At 42.4% G+C, this 27,230-nt stretch overlaps 1 protein-coding gene across 1 annotated transcript in view; it reads right to left on the bottom strand.

Annotated features, from left to right (window-relative positions):
* PDE3A (phosphodiesterase 3A) overlaps window positions 1-11,596 on the bottom strand; it is a 264,082-nt gene extending 252,486 nt beyond the window's left edge. The window contains 2 exon segments of the mRNA XM_055808211.1: window positions 10,131-10,586; window positions 10,588-11,596. Of these exon segments, the coding sequence (XP_055664186.1) occupies window positions 10,131-10,586; window positions 10,588-10,992 (861 nt within the window). The 5' untranslated portion in view covers window positions 10,993-11,596.
* Window positions 11,597-27,230: the final 15,634 nt, after the last annotated feature.

Below are 27,230 nucleotides of genomic sequence, written 5' to 3'. Positions count from 1 at the left end.
ACACATGGATAATATACACACACCAAGATACATGTATGTGTGCACACACATGTATAAAAACATGCTACAAGGTCTCAGGTCACATTTCAAGCAGCACAGCCAACAGCAGGTCTGAATTACTTTCTTTAAAATAATAAAGAGAATAGTTAGGTGCTTAAAAAACAAAACCAAAAAACCTCACCCCAAAATGGAAAATAACAAAAACCCCCAAACAAGCAAACAACCAACCCCAAAACAAAAATAACAAAAAACCAATCCGCTCTGCAGATCTCTGCATGGGAACACACCCTACTCCCGCACTAATGAAAGGATCAGCCTGTTACCCTGGGAGGACTGAGCACTCCCAATTCCCACTGAAGTCTGTGGAGGCAGGGAGGAGATTATCAGTACAAAAAGAAGATAAGAAAAATAGTATTTTTAAAAAAACTTGTCTTGTACAACATAATTTTTAAAATATCGGTGAATGACCTCCACAAGCTAAAGGTATTCACTGTCTTAGAAGAGTAACATGCAGAGCTACATCTCAGCGCAAGTATTCCTGTAACGATCCCACTGACAGACTCAAAGTATAACTCCAGCCACATGTGAAATATCTTATCAATTCTCTTGCAATTATAAATGCACCCAAACACACTTACAAAATACAGCGATCAGACCTTGTAAAGAGTAACCTGTGGTTAGCATCACCAGTAAAACTGATGAGAAATGCACCTTAGAACTCTACCAGCATCCAACTCTTTTTTGCCCCCCACCAAACGAGTATCAGAGGAAGGACTTCACTCTCACCAGCATAGAAATAGCCCTCTCTGCACTGGAGAGTGTGGGTATGTGGTGAGAAGCAGCAGCATAGTTTACTCTGCAAGGAAACCCAAGTTAGATCTGTTAGCTGGTGAGCTCTAACAGGCAAGAAGGAACAGAAAGAAAGAAGGAAGGAAAAGAATAATAATAATAATAATAATTTAAATAGCATAATGTTTATAATCTCATAATAGAAGTACTTGAAACTGCATAATCAGAGGCAAGGGTGGACAGCAAGTAAGACAAAGGTTGTGCCGCCCTTTTCAGTCTACACTTTTGCACAGAAGTCGGCACATTTCTACCGCTGTCATTTCACGCGAGATATAATGCATGAACATAGAGCTTCACAAAACCAACAGGCAACAAAAAGCTTGAGTACACGTATCTAGATTATTGCTCATAGAAGTGGAGAAAAAATTGCTTGGATGTAGCTTCTCAATCCATGCATCCCCCTTTTAGCCCATCACTCTGGCCACTTCAGTGGCCCCACATTCTCATTTTAAGGTAAATTTGGATTTGTCTGGTTTTGCTAAGGATCAATATTTTTATATGTAACATAACTAACAAAACATATTAATGTTCTGCCTCTCTTCCATGGCATTACTTACAAACATACGTTAGTTTATTTAAAACTGTATAGCAAAAATAAGTGCAGAAGACTAGCAAAAGTATCTGTAGTCCAGGGTGAGGAACAACTTAGGTTACTGCTGGTGCTGTGGCTGCAACTTCAGAGATGCTAGCAAGGTATCATCAACCTGCTGGGAGAGTAATAATTTTCAAAAAACAATTTAAAAAAAACCCGTTTAACTAAATTCTTTCCTCTTCTGGAATTTATTTCACAAACATTCTTATGGACAAATTTACACAAACATCAGTCAGAAGGACGCTGCTCAGAATAAGTAATGTTTCATTTTGAGGTTTAGTAATGATTGTTCCCCTACATGATCATCATTTACACAGAGAAAACCAGTCTGCAAGCTTATCGAAAGAAACAAGAAGTTTTGTTAAAGCAAAAAGTAAAACCAACAGCCATCAGTGACTTGATCCTCAAAACACAGCAAGTGATACAGCTTTCCGGAGACATAATCATATTCATATTTCACACAACTTTTAATAGCTGAGATATTTCTAAAAGGGCCAACCAGTCTAAGTGGAATGGTTGTTTCTCAAACCATCACCAGGGTCTGCCTCAGGAGTTCAGCAACCATACAGTGTTAGGCAGACAAAATCCTGTTAGAAATATTTAATGATGCAGAATATGATTTTACCTTATTTTAAAACTCAAACCAAAGCATAAATTCTTACTACAAAACAAAGCCAACTTAAGCAACCTATAAAATACAAAAGGCAGGTAAGTCACTTTAAACCTGCATAATTATTTCACTGGTGGGTTAGGGGCATTAGGGAAGCTCAGAGCATAGCTGAGGCCATTTCTGGTATGTGGAAGTTTTGTATTTTTCCAGCCTTATCCACGGGGAGAGGGAGAACCTTTAGCTGCATTGATGCTCATAAATATCTTCTTCCTAATTGTCTTCAGTAGTTAATTGTAGTAAAAATACAAATACAGTCCTGCAGCCATAGGTCCTGGTCAGTGGATACTTCAGATAAAACAGTATGGTCACTAAAGCATACCACAACAGAGTAACCAACTGGGAAATTTCTTCCTAACTAGAATCATATTTAAAGAAAAAAAAATTAAAAAAAAAAATAAAAAGGTAAGCCAGTTTTTCTAATCCTTAACCTACCTGGCATAAGAAATCTCTAAACTTCAATAAATAATAAATAAAAATGTCTAAAGATTTTAGAAATAGTTTCACTCATACCTTGTGACACATGATCTATCTCACACATCCAGACTTCTTCCTACCAGTTTAAAACTAAAGGATTAGGGTTTGTTTTATTTGTTGTTAGGGTTTTTTTGGGGGTGGGTGGGTGGAGGGATATTTTGGGGTTGGTTGTGAGCAGGGGTGATTCTCTTTTTTTTCCAATTCTCTTCTAATCCTCCATGTTAAGGAAAATACCTGTTCAGTACCCCTCAGACAGATGTGCTCTTACATATCTTTCCAGTCTCATCTTATATGAAGATCAGAAGTTTGGGCTATCTGTGGACCCCAGCCATTCATTGTGGCCGACCAAAACTCAACACAGCACTTCATACCAGAACATCACTAACCTAATTCCTAATTTCACTATAATACTTCACACACACAGACTAGCACTGCCAGCCGACAGAAAGTCTTTTTCCTAACAAGCTCCAAAATTAACAGTGCAATTTCACCCACCAACAGTAACTAAAGTCTTTATAAAGACTGAAGTCTTTATAACCAACATCTTTCCTGCACCTTTTGTTCACCAACCATTAAGGTGGCGTTAGGAAACTATGTTTCCTGTGTTCAACAGTAACGAAGGACCATTTGTCTCATCAGCACATTCTGCCATTGCACCTTTCCTGTGGTGTTTCCCATCTTAATTATAAATAGTTATATATGTGAATAGAGTAATGAGGTGCCACAATACATAAAGCAATGGTGATTTAGTTTGTTTTTCTGGATTCTTGATGGATTCCAAGGCAGTTCCTTTGTACCATGATCTCCAGTTACACTCATAATGGGCTTTTCGAAGGCCAAAACCCACTAGTGCTTTTCTTCCATTTTTTTTTTTTTTTAATTTTGATTTTGTTAGCGCACCCAAAGAGCTCAGATTAGAGAAGCAGAGTCTTCTGCTGCAGGTTTGTTGATCTGCCTCAACCTCATTGCGCCGACGTCGGCGTTCCACTAAAGGCAAAACATTTCAGCTGCCACCGGTAAACCGAAGCGAAGGGACACGAGAAGTGAGAAACGCAGCTAGAAGTGCAGTGGGTAGACAGGAAAAAGTTAAATAAGAAAAAAAAAAAAAAAAAAAAAAAAAAAGAAAGGGCTCAGTTAAGTACCACGGACAGATTTTGTTTATTGTGTTTTTAGCTGCTCGGGCAGGCGGGGGCCGGCGCAGAACAGGGGCTCTCGTGCCCCCTAGGGGTCCGGCCCCGCCAGCGCCGCCGCCCGCCGGGCAGGGGTGGGTGCCTAACGCTGCCGTAGCATCACCGTAACAATAATTAATAATAACGATAATGATAGGGTTGTAACAATCACATACAACCACACAGAGGGAGAAGAAAAGGAGCTCAAACTCTTCATTTAAAAAAAAAAAAAAAAAAAAAAAAGACTTGATGAAGGGGTATAGCACATCGTCCTCTCCCAATCTCATTTAATCTCCCAGCAGCTCTGAAAGAAAAACACTGATATTCCCCACAAGTTAAAACTTGGACAGGCATCATATTTAATGTTAGGCAGTTTTTTTGATGCTTTTTCTCAAATCATTGGACTGATGCAGACAACTCCTGACGCTGCCACTGTACTTGCAGCAGGGCTTAGAGCAAGTCAATTTGGGGGAAAAAAAACACCCACAACCCAGCCAGAAACCTGAAAAACTACACAGTCCAAATGAGAAGTATTTATTTCTGAGCGATGCGCTGAGTAACACAGGAGAGACTTTGAGGAAAGGGTTTGGTAATTCATTGAGAAACTTTTTCAAAGCCAAGCAGAGAAGAAAAAATGTGCACAAAGAAAAAACTGACTTCCACTTTGTTATCTGAATCTTTACATATATTTCCTTATCTGTCAAGTGGTACGATACAAGCTGTACATCTCCCATTAGATTACCTAAGTAAATCACAGCAACTGGCTCAAAGCTTTAACTGCAGCAGTGTTCTTTTTATCCTCAAACCATTTAGGATGCAGTCAGCTCACCCTCATTTTGAACCCTGCCGTTTCCAGGCTCCAGAACCCAGCAACCTTTCCACTTCCAGGCTGTATTTTTCTTTTTTAATATATATTACTCTTTTTTAAAGAAAAAAGTCCAAGCAATATTCCTTCAATTTGCAAAATACAGCTATGTTTCAGTCTCTTGCAAAAAAAGAGCTGGAATGTAAGCACACTAACAGCAGATTAGGACAAATTCATACAAATGTCACAGTTAATGTCCAAAACATCATGTGTCACTGTTTTTCCCCTCCAACCCCCAACAAGCTTCTCAAAACACATTTCATACACAGGGTCACTGTTCTGGCTGTTTATTTAATTAACATGACAACCCAGCATACACAGGATTTCTTTCAGTTCCTCAGCTTTGCATTTTCACACTTCAGGCAGAAAGAGCAGAAAGTCACTACTGTATTTTACTTTTTTCCCCCAGTAAGCCACAATATATATTTCTTGATTTAACCAATTGGTTTAGAATCTATTTTTGTCAATCACGGGAGTTTCAACAGCAGTTTTTACATTTTTGTGAGGTTGAAAGAAAAAAGAAAAAAAATATGTAAGTAGAGCGGGTTTGCGTAAATGAAGCCATGCAAAAGAAAATAAAGTATTACATCTGGAATCCCTGGGTGATTTTTCCTGGATCCTTACTTAAATATTTTACACGGTTGCATTTCAGCAAGTCACCAGATGACATAACTTCTCAGTATTGCTCAGTTTCTAGCGACCTAAATGGTAACGCCAGTAAATCTTATCCGAGTAATTACAGCTCAATAAAGCTTATTAGCAGAAGGAGGTATGTGGTATATAACAGCGCATGTCTAATAGAAGACATGACTTTGACATACATAAAATTAAATATCTAAATTTAATCTGCCTTCTCTTCTCCAAAATTTTAAATCTGTGTATCCTGCACTCTGTACTCTCCTATTTTCAGGCCAGACGGTAAGATACATAATATTAAATATTGGTTATAATATAAAGATACCTCTGTCCTTTTTTCAGGGCAGAATGACAGAGAACCAGGAAAGGGTGGGAACCAATGTATTCCTGGCACTTAAAGCTCTCACTGTCACGCAATGAGAAGAACAGATAAAGCCTTAATTTTCGCTTGAAAAAAAACCCAACAAATACATTTCTTTTTCTCCTCAGTTTCTTAGATCTTATCGCTGAAGAGATATCTTTGACCACGTTATGTGAACTGTTACAGTATTGTCTTCTCAACTCCACAAACAGGCAGTGATAACAACAGTCCCGGCTCACAACTTTCCCAGGCTACAGACTGGGAACAGGCAGAGTCACCGTTCAGAGCACCACAAAAAATGGTCAAATCGAGCAAAACCCCCTCCACTGCCACTGGAGGAAGACAGAGGGGTCTGGCAGCAACATTATTTACCTGAAAAACTAACTTTTTGAAAGAAGAAGTAGGCAGGGAAAGATGTGGCAGGACGAAACAGCTACCAAGTCTGAAACCAATTAAAAGTAGTAGGTGACAGACCCTCAGATGTCCCTCAGTAAGGCAAACGGCCTTCTACTTCTCCAACTGCTTGAAAGGAGGAAAAGAGCAAAAAGAAAGAAGGAAGGAAAGTGGGTAGAAAACCTCTCTGCCCCAGGAGCCAGAGGACACAGATGGAAGTTTGCAGATGGAGCTGCCTGCCCAGCAGCTGGAGACATCAAAGCTGCAGGAGAATCTCCTCCATCCTGATGCTGCCTCCTGCACCGATCAGGGCTTTTCAGCAGGGCAAGACTCAGCATGCTCCTTGTGAGCTCTTTCTCATACGGGGTTGTGTCACCCACTGGGGTTTAGAACCCAGATAGTACTTCAAAACCTGAGGTATGCTGTACCTGCGACAGTCTTCTGACTAAGGAAAAAAGAAATGTAAAAAGGCAAAGCAAATTCAACTACTTGCAGTAGCTGCTCTAGCTCATTTAATACACACTTGTAATAAATCCAAGTCAGCTGAAAACTTCCCATTCCCCTCAAACAAAACAAATAACAAGCAAGGCTTAAAAGCAAAATTGGGAGTCCTAGTTTAAAATTGTCCAGCTACTGTCTCCTGTGGAGTATTTTACTCACCAAGGGAAAATTATCACTTTGGACTGTTGTATGTCAAGATTAACACACACAGATCTGAGGCACAGGGTCCACAACACATGGGCCATATAGTATTTTAAATGGGAAACACCAAGACATAGAACACATTTCTGCTTCTCCACTCAATCTCCTCTCCACACTAAAAGCTAAAAAGAAACTCCAAAAGCCATCATCTCCGTGGTACTTGTGCACTTACTGAAGAAAAAAGAAAAAGAAAAAAGCACCTTTGTTCATTCATTCACGGTGTTATCCATCCATTCACAATTTCTCTCTGCAGCCTCTTTTAAAACTGGGTGAGCAAACCCTCAAGGAGCTGAGCATCCTCAGCCAGCATCGATGAAATCACAGGGAGACAACACTCAGCTGGGAGCAGGATCAGGCTATTACAGAGCATACATTTCTCAATGAGATCTATGCACTTGCCAGACTGGAAGCTTTTAATCCAAAGAATTCGCAGAAGTTGAGAAAGAGAGAACATATACAAAAATCAATCACAAAAACTGAATTAAAGGAAAAATTAGTAAAGAACACTTTTAGCAACAAAAGAAGGCTGTATCTTGGTGGGGTTTGATTTTGGATAGTGGCGCTTTTTTTTTCTTTTTTTTTTTTTAAATGAAACGGGTTTCCTTTTTAAATTCTTTTTGGAACTGATAAGCAACTAAGACAAGATGTTTCTACAGAAGGAATAATTCATGCCATACACACTTCCAGCTACTCCTACCACAGATTAAACAGAAGTACACTTTCAATTTTAAATATGTTAATTCCTCTATCTGTGATGTTAGTTTGCAGTTCCTGGTACTGTCCTTTATATCATAAGACCACATAGATTCTGTTCTGTATTCTAGTAGGGAAAAATTCAGATTATAACTGAGACACGTCTGACTAAAAAAAAAATAAATTCAGAAATTCCAACTTTCACAGAACCTCATATTAACACAAATAGTCACATAAGTTGGGAATCGCACTCTGGAAAAATAAAAGCTCTGTTAAATGCTCAGCAACAGAAAAGATTACACGAAAGACAACAGGAAACATCTCTAAAACTGCGGCTAATGTTACTCATCAAATAAAAGTATGTATTTCAAAGTGATAAAGTAGATCCATTTCCTGATGAAAATTATTGGCAGCTCCCAGATATATTAATAAGCTATCTTTCAGACCAGAAACGTTCAGGGGATGTTTTTTTTAAAAACGGGGGTGAGGGAAGGCCTGGTTTTGTTTATAAAGCCCTCATCTCTATTTTTAACATGTTATATTTAAAAACTGTCTAAAAGAGAAACATTTACCTATGGTTTCTTTAAGTCTATAGGGAGCTGATTTTTGCTAGAAACACAAACTTTGTTTGCTGTAAGGGTCCCACTTCTCCCAGCATTTCTTCAAGGTCTTTACAGAGCTTTGTTTCAGCTTTTCCATTTTTCTGTCTTGCTAACATTTATTTAAGAGCATAACTTTTAGGGAGGGAAGTTTGCATACACACAGCCACATTGTGCTAATAAATATATATATATATATGTAAAAAAAAGACAGACAAAAAGTCTCCCCAAACTCGAAAGTAGTCATCCATTTCTAATCACGCAGTGACACAAGCAATAACAGATCTCGCTATTGATTAATAGTGAGTGAGAACAAAAGAAAGTGAAATTTGCCAAAATCCTGCAGCGGCTAAACGGAACAGTCACCAGCTAACTTCAGTCCAGCTCCGAAGCTAGGAAGCGGGAACTGCTCGGGGCAAAGCTGACCACTGTCCCCAGGTAACACACCACTGGGAGGGGAAAAGAAATCTACCTCGTTAACCATCGCCAGTTTAACATTCTAGTATATATAGGTGGTGTGAATTCCCACCACAAGAAAAGAGAAGGACATGATCACAAACTAGTAAACCCTATCTCTGAAAGATCACATTGAGAGATGTTAACTAAAAAGCTGGTTTTATTTGAAGTGTGACAATGAGTGGAAATATGTTTAAAATCTTACAAATTATTAATGTTCGAAACCACCAGAAATGCCTAGCGTCACCAAGTAAGTTTGAACCGTTTTAATTTCTTGCCTTAGATACTGCATTTACAAATTATTCTTATGCCCTTTCCTCTCTTAGTCCCTATTAAAGTCAGAAGCAGGTCAGCTTTCTACTTTTTCACACTGTATTTGCCTGGACACCGTGGTAAATATTTATTTGATCTAAACAAAAATGTTAAATAAATAAGTACGTTTGTTGTAAAGTAAGCCTCAAGTACATAAGGTTGTCAGGCCCTCTTCTAGAAAATGTCACAACCAACCACAAAGGGATGTAATCAAACCATTTCCAGAAACAAACTAGCCACCCACACCATATGGTTAGATTCCATTACTTGGAAAATACTTAACTCCTTATCCAGCAAGCAACCTGAAAGAAAACCTTTGGCGTACAGCAATACGCTTCAGCTGACCACAGTGCAGAGAGTAGTTTTCAATACTAATTGAAAAAGAAGGCTTAAGACTGTTTGCCACTTATTTTCCCCCTGGTATCCCTTGCCAGCAAGGGTTGCACTGACTGTCAATATGCCCAGTAGCGCTCGACCCATCGAATGATTCTTTTGTGGGGCGATCTTAAATCTCCAACAAATTGAGAAAACGCTTTGAGCGCAGAACTAAGCCGACCTTGCATCTGTAGCAGGGCTCTATACAGCTGTGCAGTAAAGATAATGGTGTGTGTTGTTTCTTTTTCCTTTCTTTTTTTTCTTTTTCCTTGAGGTGTGCGTTTAAAAGAACGCATCGCTGGCAACATAGTAAGTTTCACTCGTTCATTCAAATCACGGCCTCTTAAAGGAAACAAAGTTGAGATAAATGGCGTGTGCCTCGCACCGGTTCCCACAGCCGCGGCAGCTATTGATTGCAGCACAGGGCAGCCTCGGGGAGGCAAAGTGCAAAGATGAGCACCGCGCCGTGCGGGCCAGCCTCTGAGGACACGCTATCGCCCTGATAAGGGACTTCTCCCACCCAGGACAAGCTGCTCGGTTCACACACACGCACCCCTTTAAAGCAAGTTTAATAGGGCTAAGCTACCGTTCCAGGAAACTACAGGTCTGAAAAAGCGAGGCTCGTAAGTGATGCTGGGAAACCTGAGGGCAGTTTCCCACCAGCTCCGAGAGCCAGGCGAGCACCGTCCGCCTCGACCTTCTGCCAGGCTTAAGGGAAGCGAGCGCCGGTGATGGCTGTAAAAGAAAAGGAAACCCCGAGCTCTCTCCCTGTCAGGCGGGGTCCGGAAAGCCCCGCTGCCCCCCGGCCCCTGCCCTGCCCCGGCCCGGGGCGGTCGTCCGGGGTCCTCCGCGCCGGGGAAAGCCCGCACCGCGCTCGGCCGCCGCGGCCGGGAGCGCACGGCTCTCCGCGCCTCCGTCGCCGGCCGGAGCCCCTCCCGGTACCGGCAAAGTTTGGGACCCGTCCCCTGCCAGCCCCTGCCCTACCTGCTCCCGGGGGATGCAAGGCAGCGAGGTCCGCCGGTGGGTCTTGCTGCTGCCGCCGCCGCCGCCCGACATCTCGGGGGAGATCATGGAGCTGGACCGCCGCCGCCGCCTGAGCACCGGGGCTTCGTCCGCGGCCGGGGGGGCGGCGGGAGGCTCCGTCAGCGGGGCGGCCCGCCGCGGGGGCCAGAGCCGGTCGGCGTAGCCGGCCAGGAGGATGCCCAGCAGCCCCAGCAGGTAGGCCAGGTAGGGCCGCCAGGACGCCGGGACCCTCTCCAAGGCGACGAGGGACGTGGTCCTGGCCGCACTAGTCACGGCGAGCATGAGGACGCCCTGCCTCAGCTTCAGCACCAGCCATGTCACGGCGGCCAGGCAGCTCAGCACCACCCCCGTGGCGGCGAGGGAGAGCAAGTGATCCTCCCCCGCCGCCAGCGCCGTCTGCGCCACCGCTTCCCCCCCCGCAGCAGGCGGCCAGCAGCAGCGCCGCCGTCCGCGGCCGCACGCCGCCGCGCAGCAGGTACCGGCCCGCGCCGAAGAAGGCGCCGGCCAGACCCAGGGGCACGGCGCCGGGGGGCAGCCAGCCCCAGCCCCGCGGCCCCGCGCCGCCCTCCGCCGCCAGCTCCCGGCCGCGCTCCCCCCGCACCAGCCTCACCACCAGGGCCAGCAGCACGGAGAGGGAGCCGGCGCACAGCGCCGAGGAAAGTTTCCGGCGGCGCCAGGTCTCTCGCAGCGGCGGCAGCGCAGCCCGGGAGGCCGGCCCCCCCTCCGCCGCCGCCCCGCCGCCGCCCCGCGGGGTGCCGGGCTGCCGCCCCGCCGGCGAGGAGCGCCCGCTGCAGCCCGGGCTGCGCGCCCCGCCGCCGGCCATGGCCTCGACGGGCCTCCCCGCGCACCTCCCGCGGCGCCCCCCCGCCCCCGGGGCTTATTCCCGGGCGGGCAGGGGCCGGGAGCGACCCCCGCGGCGGCGGTCAGAGGCGGGCGGGCGGGGCGCGGGGGGCCGGGGGCGCTCCCCGCCGCAGCGCCAGCATTTCCTGCGGAGCTCGCCCCCCGCTCGCCTCCTCCCCGGGAGCCCAGCACCGCGCATGAAGGGCTGGGAGCGCCTCGCCTCCTCCGCGACCACCTCGGACTGCAGGGGGGGGGGGCAGCAAATTAATTTTTTTTTAAAAAAAGTGCAAGAGGGGGACAGACGCGGAGAAGTCCTAAACGGTGTAGGAAAGGCGGCGGGGGTGGGGGGGGGACGACGAACGACCGGCAGCGCGGGAGCGGCAGCTGTACCACCTCAGAAGCGCTGCTTATTTTCTAGGCCATCAGTTCCCTCACTGCTCCCGGCGGAGAGGGGAGGGGGGAGCGGGGGGGCGGTGGCGCTGCCCGCCGGAGGGTCCGTGCCCGGCCCGCGGCTGCCTCGGCCCTGGGGGGTCCCGGCCGTGCCCCGTGGAAGGAGCCTCCCGGCCACTGCGGACAGCGGGGAAGGAGAAATGACACCCACCCCACCCCCACCCCCCCCAAAAAAAAAAAGAAAAAAGAAAAAAGAGAGGTCCCAGAAAAATCGCAAATAAAAGGCCAGCGGAGCCCGGGGCAGAAGTTGCGAAGTCCTGCCGGGAGGGCGAGGGAGAGATCCGCGGGAGGGACTTGGAGGAGGGAGGCTGCTTGGGAAGAGGGGAAGAGAGAAAAGGGAAGCGTTCCCCTCCTGAACGCTGCTGGGATAGTCCTTCAATTTTGCCCGGAAAAACCGAGTGCTGAGCGCCCCCCGCCCCCAGCCGGGAGAGCAGGCTGCCGAAAGCCCAGGAGCAAACCCCGACAGCACCACGAACAGACACGGGGCAGCGCGGGGGGCTGGAGGTGATAACCAAGCGGGAGGCAGCCGGGGAAGGGGGGGGCTTGCCACCTTCAGAAGGGCCAGACCGGCTCCTGGGGAAGGGCTGCCCGCCCCCGGCGCGGGGGAGACTCCGCGCTCCCCACCGGGGGGTCGCCGGGGCGCGCCCCGTGTCCCCCCGCCGGAGCCGGCGGTGCCACCCGGGCGGCGCAGCTCTCTGCCACCGGGCGCTGGCGGCCAAGGCATAAATCCGCCTGTCAGGGAGGGGGCAATTACGAGGCCGTAAAAAAGTCAGAAAGATGGATGTTTATGAATGATTATTACTATTTTTGCTGTTGGTTTAATGGGAAGCCCCAACTGGAATCCCTAAGCCAGCGGGCTACGGTGCTCTGAAGCGCTGTGAATTTCTAGGCTGCGGCTCCACCCCAAGTCCGCTGTTTCCCTCCTCCCAACCTGCCTCCCCCCGCAGGGCTGCTCCCACTGGGACCGGCAGCGGTGAGGGGGATGCGGCCCCGACCCTGACACCTAGGCTGCCGAAATTTGCTCGTGCACGAGTGGAATCAGTTGCAGACGGAAAGCCCTGTAAGACTTATTCTTAAAGCCCCAGGTCCCACCGAAGGGCACGGAGTAACATATTTAGCACACATAATCATGCAAATCACAGAAAAATACAATCATCATCTGTGAAGTTACAGAACATTAAAAGTCAGGAAATGAACAGATTAGAAAACAGAATTTCCCAGCCCTCTTCCCCCTCACACATCCACAAATCACTACTTTGAGACAGATTTATAGTTTTTATGTATTTATTGGTCTATCTATCTGAGTATCACGTCTATCATCCAGGATCTAAGTATCTGAGATGGTGCATTAGTGAAGCATGTTTTGGATTTTTACTAGAAATGGGTCATAAAAACTGAGTATGTTTTTAAATTATAGTTTTCCAGCCTAACTATTATGGAATATGGATTTATTAGTCATTTTTATGTTTGAAGCTTAGTTTGAAAACAACTTAGATATTGTTAGCAAAGTTTGGCTCTGAGGAATGGAAAGCCTCTGGGTTTTTTAAAGGTTAAGGGTCCGGATTAAGAACAGCTGGAAAGGTTTACAGTTTATGCTGGTGAGACAGCAATCAGCAGGTTGCCATACACACCTAGAAAAACATAGCTGGGTTCCACCTACCCCAAGCATCAACATCACAGAGGCAGAATCAGGGCCCAGATAGACATCACCATACGACTCCTAACTCCTTTCCAGCTTTTTGTAAATAAGGTGCATCTCTTGGGTGATTTCAAGTCTAAAGGCACCCAAACAGAGTGCAAATAAATTGATACTGCAATACTGGATGACAACACATGCAACAGTTGCAATTCAGATCGATCAGACCTTTGACCTAATCCTTGCTACCAAGTACCATTCACGTACATCTTAATTTATCTCCGCTTTGTTAGTTTACACTTAGATTTATTGATAACAGAAATGTTGATACTTTAAGTACAGTCATAAAAATAAATATATAAAAAAAAGCAGAACTAGAGGAATGAATACTCCCTACCTTTATTTTTTGCCGCACACTCTCTTTAAATGTATATTACTTACATAGATCAAAGCAGATAATGGTGTATAATCTTAATTTCTTAAGATGAAACAGGAATTACTCACTTTATATTAAAGCAACAGCATTTTTTTTGGTTGGACAGATATAGGTTAATGTAAGGAAATTTATATTCTCTGTAACAGCTGTTATAATAATGGCTTGAGCCTAATAGTGAAGGGTTTTTTTCAACAGTGTTTCAAACTTATTAAGTGATCGATAACGATTTCTGAGCTCTCCTTGCCTGGATCTCTGAGGTTACCGTGAGCCCAGCTGGCAAAGCTGAGTTTATGGGTGTTAGACTTCACTGACGTCGAGGGCTGAAGCTGGCAACTGTAAGCCGGAGACAGCATCTTTCTGGCCTCACATGAAATGAGCTAGACCTTGTCAAGCCATCTGCTGCTTTCTGCTCTGAAATATACAAAAGAAAGTCAAGTTTTGATTGTTTTTTCCTGATATCTTGATTCTCACATCAGTGACCTTTTAGATAACATGATGAAAGCCAAGGCTCACAAAGCCAACTTTGGCAGCTAGCACAAACTTGATAATCTCTAGATTTCCTAGAAGCACAACTCAGACTCCTGCCAATTCTTTCTTCTGAGTACTGAGGCTGTATATTGAGCAGTACTGAAAGCTGAACTTCGCTGTGTTCTCTACCATGTGTGAGCAGATAAAATTACTTCTTCATGTTTCTGAATTAAAAAACGCAATTGTATCTTCTTCATCTATGGATTATCTAAGGGTGTTTTAAGCATTTAAGTTGTGAAGATCTTTAACAAAAAGGCAGCAGTTACGTAATTTTGGCATCTCCGTCAAAACCAGTACAAGGTGGGAGAAGGTGGTAGGTGATGAGCCAAACAGAAAGTGAGTTTCACAGAAGGTGAGAAATGCTGACCATTTAGGAGACTTCCCATGCAGAGACACACAAAAAGAAAGGGGGGAACGTGTTGGTGTTAGTTCATTCTTCAGGATATAATTGCACCAGACTGGGCTGTCTACAGGTGATAGGTACCTCTTAAACAGTATGTTAAACATCCAGTTACAGTCATCTGAAAATCCTGTGTTCCTTCTCTAGTAAAGAGAAATCTTGGGAAGGTGGGCTCTATTCCTGCAATAAGCGAAACTTCACTGAAATTCCAGGGATGTAGGCTTTTCAGCACTTGGAGCATCAGGCTCCTTTTGATGAATAGACATTTGTAATAACCCAAAGAAGCTGGGAACCATTACATACGGTAAGGTCATTTTACAAGTGTGCTGGAGCAGTATCAGCCACTCACCAAAGAAACCGTCACTTGCAGAAGATTATGCTGTAGTGAAAACCTAGCAATTCCCTTCTGGTTTCCATTTGGAGGGCAATCTTCCATGGTAATGGTCGAGATTTCTTAGAGACTTCAGAGGAGACAAACCTGGGAAGTGTCATGGTTACCATCAAAGAAAGATCTGAAAGAAAATAAAGGTAAGCATCCAATTAGGTAAGAAAGTCAAAATGGATTTACCTGAAAATCCAGATTTACTCTGGACAGCAAAGAGCAGGAGAAGGAAGGAGATTTTGGACAGTTGACTGTTCCCCAAGACCTAATTGTCTGTCTCAAAATCAGTTCATCCTTAGTAATCATGGGCTCTGCTATCATTTCTTGATAAAGCTACCTATCTTTTCTCCAAAGTTAAATGGTAAATTACTGGACAAGATTAAATGCCTTTTATTCATTACCATGTCCAGCAGGTCGTACTCCTATCTAATCCGCTCAAGGGACTTACCATGAAGCATCCGTGCAGAACACATGATTCTTCATGTAAATAGGGAAACAATGGTTTCCCTGACCATTAAGGAAAGGAGGAAAGATTTAATAACGGAACTGCTTAGCCCAGCTATACAGATCAGAGAGCCATCCTTGTGTTTGGTTTGTGCACACTTCCCTACGGCCTTTTGTCATACCACTGCTGGTTTGCGGTCACAGTAAGTGGGCCACAGCTGGTCTGGGAAACCACAATAAATATATGTATACAGGGCTGTATCCCTTAACATGTTACATGGCCTGTCCTCTCAAAGAGTTACAACAAAATGAAAGTCCCAAATAGTGCAGAAATGCTGCAATTAAGCTGAAGTAAGAAGAGGCTCTTCTGGGGCTGAAGAATCAATAGAGAAAACCACGCAAATTCCACACCATGTCACATTGGAGAGTAACATGGGAAGAAGGCAAAATAGAGATGGTCTCCATGACTTGTTCATCTAGTTTTATCTGTATCGCTCTTGGTCTATACTTGAGGTGATTATTCACACATTTTGATAATATTTCTCTCTTCTTTATTCCTTGTAATTTATCTTTTCTCACGTTCTTATGACCTTGCACAATGTGTATGGATAATTCTATATGAATAATTCTATATGAATTGTTATAATTGCACTGAATATTAGTTTACTGAATAAAGTTAAGTTTGCCTAATTTCTGAAAAACACTGTGATTAAAACCTGTACATGATGGTAATGTTCTGGACTCTATTGACACTTTTCTATATATAGAACCTCAAATTATTTTACAATTAATGAATAATTCACACCACCTCTGTTTAAGTCATCTAAATCCTCAGAAGTTTAGGTGATGACCAGTAGGTTGCATGAAAAATTTATAGATGTCTCTCTACTGAAGCACTTAAAAATATGCTTAAACATGAACATTTTTCTAACTTCAGTAGGATTTCACAAAGAATATCACATGAAATTCAGTTTAAAGTTTTGAAAATTATAAATTTGTCATGTAATTCTGTAAGTATCCAGATTATTACACAGTAAAAGATTTTATCATGTGAGTTGTCTCAATGACTTTGAAAGTGAATGTGGCATTGAAACATATTTACTATGTGAATTAGATTAATTTTTATAACATTTTTCAGCAGGGAAATAGTAAATAATGTTAAATTGGGTTTGAGTGCAAGCATACTCACAACACCCACACTACATCTGCTCCATTTAATTCCCATTTTCAAAGTCTTCTTCATAATGGGATGACTGAGCTATCTAATGAACAAAAATGAAGTCCTATATTGTGGAGAGCATCTATTTGATGACAAGTACCTTAATCAAATTTATTCATTTATGAAAATTTCCATTGCCTTTCGTAGTGTGTGTAGAAAGAATTAGGATTACTGTATTAGGAAAAAAACTACAATATTCATGCATTGTAAAGACTGGGCTGTGATTCAGATTTTGCTGAAGTACAGAAGTGAACTTTTCAGTCTCTGAAAGTCTATTATAGTTTCATTAGAGACATTTAAGAAAGCACAGACTATATTTCAAAATAAGTATTATTCAGAAATGAATTGATTACTTTTAGCTTACAAGAATGGTCATGCTATAATGAAAGAGTAAAATTCTGATTTTGGGAAGGAAAGGGTGTGACTGGAGCCTTTTGTAAAGTATCTTTTGTACTTTTTGTCTAATACTTTTTGTCCATATATCTTTTGTCAATACACATGTATGGAATATTACCAGTGAAGGTAATGCATCCTGGCCCCAGGGAGCTGCTTACAAGGTTGAGGTGATGTATTCAGGGGTTTCTTCCCTGTTTTAAATACAAACCTCCATCTAGTTTTAACTGCAGGGCTGTCAAAGATTGTTCATCATGGATGTAATTTTATACAGTTATTAAAAATCCAGTGTATTCAATGATGGCCATGAAAGGAAACTAGTTTTCAAAGAGTTATAACATTTTATCACAACTGAGAGTTCACATTTTGCGTAGGTTTTTACTGTAATGTTGAACATGATGCTGGTCTACAGAACATTGATCACCTGTGCTTATGCCTATGTATATAAACAATACCTTGTAAACATACTCTTCTGGAACAGGGCATGTTTACCTTCCATATACAAACAAGTCATAGAGCAAGCAGAGCTATAAGAAAATGAGATATACCAAGGCAGGCAGAAATCCTTCAAAGGAGTGGCTGATACCCCAGCAGGCTGTGCTGCCATTCAGCGAGACCTGGACAGGCTGGAGAGCTGGGTGAAGGGGAACCTAATGGAAGTTGAATGAAGGCAAGTGTAGGGTCCTGCATCTGGGGAGGAACAGCCCCTGGCCCCTGTACAGGCTGGGGGCTGCCCTGCTGGGAGGCAGCTCTGAGGAGAAGGCCCTGGGAGTTGGGGAGGGCAGCAAGTTCCCCTCGAGCCAGCTGTGTGCCTGTATGGCCACAAATGCCAATGGGATCCCCGGGTGCATTAGGAGAAGCGTGGCCAGCAGCTCAAGGGAGGAGATCCTCACCCTCCACTCTGCCCTGGTGAGGCCACATCTGGAGTGCTGTGTCCAGTTCTGGGCTCCCCAGTTCAAGAGAGACGGGGAACGACTGGGCAGGGCCCAGCGGAGGGCTACCAGGATGATGAGGGGACTGGAGCAGCTCCCTGCTGAGGAACGGCTGAGAGAGCTGGGCCTGTGTAGCCAGGAGAAGGGAAGGCTGAGAGGGGACCTTACCAGTGCCTACAGATATCTCGAGGGCGAGTGTCAAGAGGATGGGGCCAGGCTCTTCTCAGTGGTGCCCAGGTGTGACAGGACAAGGGGCAACGGGCACAAACTGCCACATGGGAAGTTCTGCCTCAATATAGGGAAAAACTTCTTTACTTTGAGGTGACAGAGCGCTGGGACAGGCTGCCCAGAGAGGCTGTGGAGGCTCCTTCTCTGGAGACATTCACAACCTGCCTGGATGTAGCTGTGCAACCTGCTCTACATGAACCTGCTCTAGCAGGGGGATCTCCAGTGGATCTCCAGAGCTCCCTTCCAACCCCAACCATTCTGCATTTCTGTGAAAAAAGCTCAGCTTCCTTGTGAGGGCCCTGAGTGCAGCCTGTGTCTCCCCCCAGAGCCTGGCAGAAAGAGGTCCATTCCCACTGGCACACACTGAGCCGCATCCACACAGGCTGACTCCTGGCTCTCTAACGCAGCTGCAAGTATTGCCTATTTTGGTAGGTAGAACACAAGTTCTTTAGCAGTGTTTTGTTATCTTTGAAAGAAATATAATGATGTGATCACAAGCACTTTTTTTTTTTTTTTTTAAATTGTAATCTGAATTAATAATATTAGAACAATTGAATGATTGTCCCCGGAATTTGGTTTGCTAGTTTTTGCTAACATGAGACAATTATGCCATAAATTTGTCTTTCTCTCATATAGGTTCAGGAAAAAATAACTAAAGAAATGCTGTACATTACAGTTTGAAGGCAAATACTCAACTGCTTTCATAAGTAATAATTACAAGTACACTGGCTGTTTGGTTCAAATCTGAATAGGACCATCTGTTTATTTTATGCTTCAAATGGTATTTAATTTTCTGGTAGGTAGGTTAAGGTTAACTCTTCCACTATTCTTTTTTTCCTGAATGAACGTGCAGGTACTCCTAGGTATGCATGATTTATGTTAACAAACTGCTCACTCAATAAATTTAATAAATGTTTGTAGGATGTGGCCCTACTTCCCATAGGCTTTCATTTCACTGTGCTATCCAGCTACTTGGCCTCTAAAGACCAAATTTTCTCTTGGTCTTTATTTTCATCTATGTGTTTTTTCTAATGCTTAAAAATACTTGTAAGGCACAAGAAGGTCACAAGTTCATCAAACAGGAATTTCAGTGCTGATGATCAGCTTGCCTCTTTAACATAACCTGTTTTGTGGCAGCCCTGGAAGATAATGCTGACAAATCATGATATTTACTAACATGCATACCATCTGTGGTGCCAGTTCCATTTTATCTCATGTCCCAGAGCTCACACTACCAAAACAACTATTATTTTTAAGTAGCTCCATATATATACCAGGATTTATGCTTTTTTTCGTTTTTTTTGTTTGTGGTTTTTTTTTATTATTATTTATTTATAAGTGTGTATACAACTTCTTAACAAGGCACCCTAGGAAATGGGATAGATCTTTTCAAAGCATCTTTTCCTAGTAAGACAAACAAAATGTGTTTCTGCTTAAATAGCTGAGAAATAGAAATGTAGGCTGAAAGTCAGTTTTAGCTAATGTATTTCCAAGCAAAATGACCGAATGTCTCAGAATAAAGGGATGCTAAGAATGAATACTTGTCTTACTAATATTAGCCCCAAAAGTAACTCATTTCATTGAAAAAAAAATTTAATATGTAATGCACACAATATAAGTTACAGTCTCATTAATGACTTACTAATCGGTCTTCCTCCGAGTCACAATAGGAAGCTGTTTTTAGAGCAGAAAAAAATGCATGAAAGGACCACAAGTACTTAAATTGATTGGGAATCAAATTGTCACAATTAGATAGGTATCTGAAAATGTGAGCAAGTATTTAGTGGGATTTTCAAAGACATTGTCATCCTAAGGTGCCTGCTTCCAAAAATTCTTCAGCTACCCCTACAGTCCTCTGCTTCTAATGTTAAACCAAGTGCCTAATGTTTCACTTCTGGGCATGTCTACGAGACTTGTCCTGTCCGCAGAGCTGAATTCTCCATGTCTAATTCAGGCCTGATAGGATCCACAAGCACAGTTCCTCTGCCTGTATCACCTCAGGAACTGTAACCCAGAGACATGTGTAGGCACATGTAGTGGGTTCCCAAAATCACTAGTCACAAAACGTGGAGTGCTGGGTAGCAAATTCTTCTCATTCTTCAACAGAGTGCCTTACATTCCTGGCTATGGAATATTTTGTTAATCTTGCAAAATTTGTTGATGAATCTGTTTCACTTTGCATAAAGAAATATCTGGTAAAAAGAGAGAAACAATAAGTATGATTCTGCGGCCTTGTGGCAGGTGCATTCACTGAGGGGCAGAGATACCTAGATCACAGCCCCTGTTCCAGAGGCTGTTTTATATAAGATGTATAATGTAAATGTTGAATATAAGATAAAATGTATTTAAAATATGTAAAGCAACCACTGCGGCAGGGATGGGTCTCTCTCATGAGTAGCCCTACTTTTTATGTTTACCAGCTCCTTCGCCTGTGTGAGCTGCACACCCAAACCTTCATATGGCTGGAAGCCACAATATACATCCATGCCCTGTAGGCTGGGAAGCAGGGGCTCTCAGCAGGAGCTGACTGTAGCTCTTTAGGAATTCCACCAGCCCATTACTGGGTCAGACTGCATTAGCCATGCAGTTGGGTCCTAAATCAATGTAATATCACCTTCAATAGCCTGGGCTGCCAGACCATCCCACAAACAGACATTCAGGTTACCCCAAACCCCATTGCACCGACTCACAGCACCAGGGCTAATCACACAACCAAGATGCCCCCAGAAACCATCGTTGACCTGCTCAAGAGCTGTACATGGTTCAGGGTTGTGTGAGCCTCTTCTCAAGAGGGGGAAATCTCTATTATTTTCTCTTGAGTGAGAAAACAACTTCTAGTCACACATCAATGATTAAGGTAACATTTTTTTTTCAGTAGTATGTGGTATATGTGTCAGTGATTTATAGCTAATCATGCTGTCTTCCAAAACAAAGGATCCTTAATTATTTCTTGTAAGTTAGCCCCATTTCACGTCAGAGCGGGAAGGGGGTGAATGGCCTTCTTCCCAGCTTTTACTACAGACTAGTGATTAAGGCAGGATATGTGAAGGCTTGAGAGGTCTGGGGTCCAGAAGGCAAACTAAACACATTGGATTACATCTTTTGTTCTGTGACTTTTCAATGTAAAATCCGTGAGTCAACCCTGAAAAAGGTACAAGAAGCCAAGACTTGTTTTCACCCTTTCCCTACTTCCAGGTATATTCCTTCTTTACTGGGCTGCTGCAGGATCATACTTTCTTGCTCACTCTCTCTCAGGTTTTATGCATCCCTCATGTTGTAGCTCCCTCTTGGTGATTTGGTCCCAAGTGACCAACGAAGAAACAAATATATCAAAAATATCTCTAAAATAATTGTGGCCTTTGGAGTTAAGTCTCACTGAAAGCTGTATCTTGTAATGACAGACTCATGAGCTTTCACAGGCTCCTTTTGAGGATGTTATCCTAAATCCTGAAATCTTGGCATTTTTAATCATTCCTTTTAGGCGCAAAGGATATAACTAAAACTAAGATGATCTAAACACATCCATTTTAACATCAGCTAATTTCATATGTTTAAATACTATCTCTTCTACCTCTCTTACCACCACCAAAAGAAGCAAGCGATATTATCCAGTGCTAAAGCTGTGTACTCCGATGTAATACCAAAACATTTACAGATATTATGTAATATACATGTACGGATATTAATGCTGCAAGATCTCACACCTGTCATTAGATGATTTTAATGGGAAACTGAGAAACTCACATGTGTGCTTAAGTGGCTTGCAGGTTCACACACCACAGAGTAAGATTTAGGCGTGGTACAGGTGGGTTTAACCACAATAAAATCAAAGGAGCTGCATATTCTCATCTCAGATTAGAACTGACTCACACAGTCATTCATAGCAGTACAAGAACACAAGAATTTTTAACAACAACTTTGTGGAGCTTGATGAAATTCATTTCCTAGTCACACTGACTCCTTCAATTTGTTTCCAGGTCTAATACAGGAACCATATGGAGAGAGGCACAGAAAGATAAGTAGGCGTTGCATGCCATTACTCACCATCTGTTTAGGCAAGCCGTGCTGAGCTGAACAAGGAACGGGTCACAGCTCCAACGACATTCATCGGTCAGAGCCCATCTAAGAGCCAATGTGGACTACAACAGCATCTGGCTGCCAGGGAACATATGGGAAGATTTTCCTGGGGTTACCATGCAAGATGAGGACAGCAAGTGGTTGACTGGCGAGGGAGGAGCAGTGGATGAAGATAAGTAAGTGCCTGGGAAGCAAAAGCCTGTGTTGAGAGATGGGATGAAAAGGGAATGAGTGATACAGGGTTAGATGGTAAAAGGCATAAGTGATATGGCAGTGCAAGATGCTGACATCCAGATTTTTATTGCAAAACAAAGCCTTACATTTACTAAGAGTTGAAGATTTTTCACTAGGTTTCATAACATTATAGTGCAATATTATTCCAACCAGCATTTTATCAGTGACAACCTTTCTTAGCATAAATTATAAAACTATAAATGTATGTTAAATCATATAGCATGCATTTACCAAAGATTTACAAGCGAACTTATCCACTGTAGAGCTGTGTTCTCAGAGAACCTGCCCTGCACTTCCCTGCACCTGCAGAGAGCTGGGGATGGGAGGATAATTATGAGCATTGAGAGTCTAAGCCAGATGTTCCAGGAATGGAGAAATTTCATCTTTGGTTGGCTGGCCTCTAAAGGCAGGAAAACAGAAAAAGGAAGTGTCCATGTTTGAGCTGGCATGTGCCACGCAAATCCTTGCCTAGTCAGCGCCAGGCCTCTGCTGCTGGCAGCCGGCCGCCGTTGAGCTCTTTGCCTGGGGTTATTACCACAGACCAGGCAAGTGCAAAGCCAAATACAGAATGTACAGGGAAGGTTGAAGTGTTAAAGGAAATATGGTTGTGAAATAGGAGTGCATGCAAATGAAGGGAGTGCAAGCCTTATATGATATGCTAACTTAACACGTTCCACAGTATTTTGCTTCAAAAAGGTTAGGTGTCACTTCTGTGCTTGGATCACTTAGACTTATGCGTTTTAGCATTTTACCAGAAGAAGTATATAAGAAAATATTCAGCAGATATGTTTACAACTTACATCTTTGTGTTTTATTACCAAGATGATTCCTAATTTTCTTTTTAAGCAAAAGGAACTAAATAAAAGTTAGCCCCTATCCATTAAATGATTAACCTTGGATGTATGTTTTTCCCAGTGCTGGAAACATCCCTTTTCACTTCCTTTCAGCATATTAAACAATATCAGTAAGGCAGTCCTACTTACAGTTTAGAGCAAGAATTTCCACTTCAAGACAGCCTTGATTTTTAAAATTATTAATTGTAGTTTGAGGAACAGAATATATTCTAAATCTTACATTTCAAACATTTTTTTCAGTTCCTTCTCTTAAATTTCTTTTCAGAAGAGCAACTTGGATAAACAGTCAGTTTAATAATAATAAATAAATCTTTGTTAGCCACTTCCAGCTCCTTTTCCATTAATCCATCCAAAACTGTCAACATGTCAGTGGACTGCGGTGCTTGATTTCAGAGAGGTCTGAAGGAGGAAGGAAAGCATTATGAAAAATGTATTATTGAAAACAGGAACATCTCAACTGAATTGCACACAGAGACATTTTAAGATTAAAATAACAAGTGCTCAGAATGAATGAAAATGCCTAGATGACACAGCAGTGACAGGCACAGACGAATGAGACTCATAATGTCTGGTTGGTATGTGTTCTGACAGAGTTCATGCTTTTTCATTCTAATGTGAAAGATGAGGACTTCTTTATTTTCTATTCTCATCTGCTGAAGTGCAAATTCTGTGACATGTAACTATTCAGCCTTTGGGTGGAGAAAGATCCTTCTGTCCGAATCTGGGCAACCTCTTAGATCTTGACCTGATACTGGAGCTATGGGACGCCTGATGCTGGAGCTGTGTCTAGTCTCCACAACACCTCATCCCTGTCTGCATATCCCTTCACTTCTCAGACATATCCGCCTCTCCACACAGTTGTAGGAAGGCTTAAAGAATGGCCTTACAAGTTGGTGTCACGTGTGTGTCTACTAGATTCTTCCTCTGCTCAAGGAGGAGGTTGATGAGCCGCTTCACACAATTTGAGCCATTTACTGAAGGCAGCTGCTGCAGCCAACAGCTGAACTGCAGAACCTCCTTCAAGGCATACAAAGGTGTCAACAAGAGAGGCAGTAACTTAAACACCTTGGCTTTCATTATTTACAGTCTTAATTTAACCAAATGAACAGAGGGGCATCTACCAGTACTGTTGTTAGTAGTTGTGGTGGGCCAGTTTTTTTAAGAGGTCTTGACCACTGTTTTCTTAAGTAAAAAAGAGCGAAATCCGAAGTTTCAGGGATGGTGGAAAAGGCCAACAAAGGTAATTTTTTGCTTCAGGATTAAGGGGGAGAAAAGCCTTTGTCTCAATTAAGAAAAAGCTTCTGTAAAATATGGGAATAACAAAGATGCACCATGGACTGAGGTTCTTTCTCTCAGGATCATGTTTCGTTAATTAGCACTGCTTGAATAATCATTTTTGAAACAAATTTAGGGGATATTCTAACCTTACCTAAAAATCTGAAAATTACTTAGATATCCTTAAGCTTGCTTTATTATAAGTTCATCACCTTACAGAAGTTCTCAGTAAGACATAAATAACTGGCACTACTTAGTTTGATCTTTGTTTCAGTTGCACACACAGAGAGTCTTCTGGGTAGATGGTTTTATCTCACTGGTAGCTGGTTCTCCAGAGCACAGGATTTGGGTGATTTTCCATTTCTGAACAAAGAAAGAAATAAAGCTGTAGTCAATGTCTGACCATTTGCTGTTTTAAAACCTCTTCTAAGTCTTTTTGATTGGTTATGAAGTAAAAATTCTCATGTCACAGCAGTTAAATGCTGTATAACTAATATCTGCATTGGTATGGTATTCTTCCTAACTGTTTTTTCACTCCTGTTTTCTCCATTTATAGTCTGAGTTTGTAAAATATGTTGAGAACCTTCAGACTGAGAGGGACTGTAAGTTTAAGTTATCACTGCTGTATAAATCCCAATCACAGCAGCATTTAAAAATCACTACTTCAAATGAAATCCTGGTGTAATGCAATCTGTTTGAGAAGTTATGTACATTTTCAAAACCATGTACAAAATAAAAAAAAGCTAGACTTGTATATTTTGAACCACGAGATCTAACTCAATGCTGGGCAAATGCACAGAAGATCCGCACAAGGGGAATGCAGCAAATGTCAGAAGGCTGAAACTAGAGGACATGGTACTCCATGAATTTCCTCTCCTTTCCATAATGATAGTGCAAGTACATGAAGATATTTCAGTTTCTTAGCTCTATAGCTTCAGCATCCAGATCAAGTACCCAAGCTGGGCACTGGCTACAGATCTATTCCAGATTAAGAATTCATCTTTACATTTTATTTTCCTCTAGCTCATAATGAAACTTTGTATTAACTAAAATATAGCAATGAAACTTGTCAAGAACCTGTGTGTCTAAAAATGTAAAAAAAACACCTTACTTTTGCCTCTCAGATTTTACAAAAAATTCTTTCTGAGAAAAAAACAGATTCTGAAAAGAAAACAAAGCACTTCTTGAACTTTCATACTTTTTGAACATAACTGCTGGTGCAAGACACAAGAACATCCATGCTACTAGAGCTTGTGGAATTTTTCACGTACTGTATCTTTTTAGAAAGTGAAAATTATGTATATCATGGAAAAAATAATGTTTTATCTATTACCTAAGATTAAAAAAAAAAAAGAAGTTATATTTTGAGTCAAAGAATAAATTATATACAATTTATTCTTAAATGAAATCTGCTTTACACAGCCATACAATGAATCAAATTTAGGTTGCTCTTAGGCAAAGTGAAACAACTGTGAAGTTGCTCAACAAAGTCTGACTCCATGAAGAATATCTGGGCCTACAATGCAACAAAAAGGCATTTTAATTCCTCTTTTTCCTTTTACCTGCATTTAGTTGCTTTAGACTATGATGTCTTTATGATGGTAGCATGATTCTGTATTCCTCCTAGAGGACTTACTGCAATGCCATTCATATTTGATTGGAATATTTTAGTAATACAACAATACCACAATAATTACAGTAGAACTTACTATTTTAAACAGGGCCTCATGTAGGAGGAAAGTAACATTTTCAGTGGTATTGCTAAAAGTAACTGTATACAAGTATTGTGCAGGTCTATAAGAGATGAGCAAATCTTGGAGAGTTCAGCCCTTCCCATCCGTGCACTGGATTTAAGCCTAAAGCCAAACAAAACTGTGAATTGTGAGGTGTCTTTGATTTCACCCTGTAGTCAGCAGCTGGCTCTGAAGCATAATCAAAATTTGCCCAAGTCTGTCAGAGATATTTTAAGACAATCTCCTAAATGAATCTGGGCCATTTCAAATTCACAATGAAATCTTAACCCAAACAAGTTTCATGTATAGCCGACACAATTGATAAGGAAAAAGATAATTCAGTCTCAAAAGGGACAGAATAGTTACCTGCAAAGCAAGAAATATACTTTGAAACAAGAAACAGTGAAAGATCAGGAAGCTATTAACTAACTAGTCACAGTAGGTATGGTTTAGCAAGCTGAATTTGGCAACTACTACCATATATCATTACCTTTATTTCAAGCTTAATGTACAAAGGAAAACTTTGAAGAGATTACTGTGGGTTGAAGGCCAGCTTAAAGGCACTGTGGTGCTTGAGCAAACAAAAGGTAAGCCTACACCCATACTCTGGATATCATTGTTATATTACTTTACGGAACAGCTGATGTTTTGCTAGAGCATTAAGAAATTAGATGCTGTTTCCTACTTAGTGAATATGATTTACTGAATGATGGTAGTTAAAATTTGCATTCCGAAGCATGCTTACAGGTATCTGTAATGGGACACAGGCTGTTAAGACAGATATTGCTGTAGGTGTAAATTGTTTAAATCACAAAAATCTATAATACAAAGACAAAAATCTTTTAGAGAATCACATTTGTAAAGTTGGTGAATTAGTACACTGAGTGGGACCTGTTTCTGACAGGTCCAGCTCATTACATTCAGATACACTGGCATGTCTGAGTCTACTGGGAGTCTAAAAGTCTCTGAGAATGTTCAGAGTGACATTTGGGATAACAGG

The sequence above is a fragment of the Falco peregrinus genome, chromosome 6, assembly GCF_023634155.1.
Source record: "Falco peregrinus isolate bFalPer1 chromosome 6, bFalPer1.pri, whole genome shotgun sequence".
Lineage (NCBI taxonomy): Eukaryota > Metazoa > Chordata > Aves > Falconiformes > Falconidae > Falco > Falco peregrinus.
The sequence above is the reverse complement of the archived record's forward strand: the minus strand, read 5'-3'. Positions and strand labels throughout refer to the sequence as shown.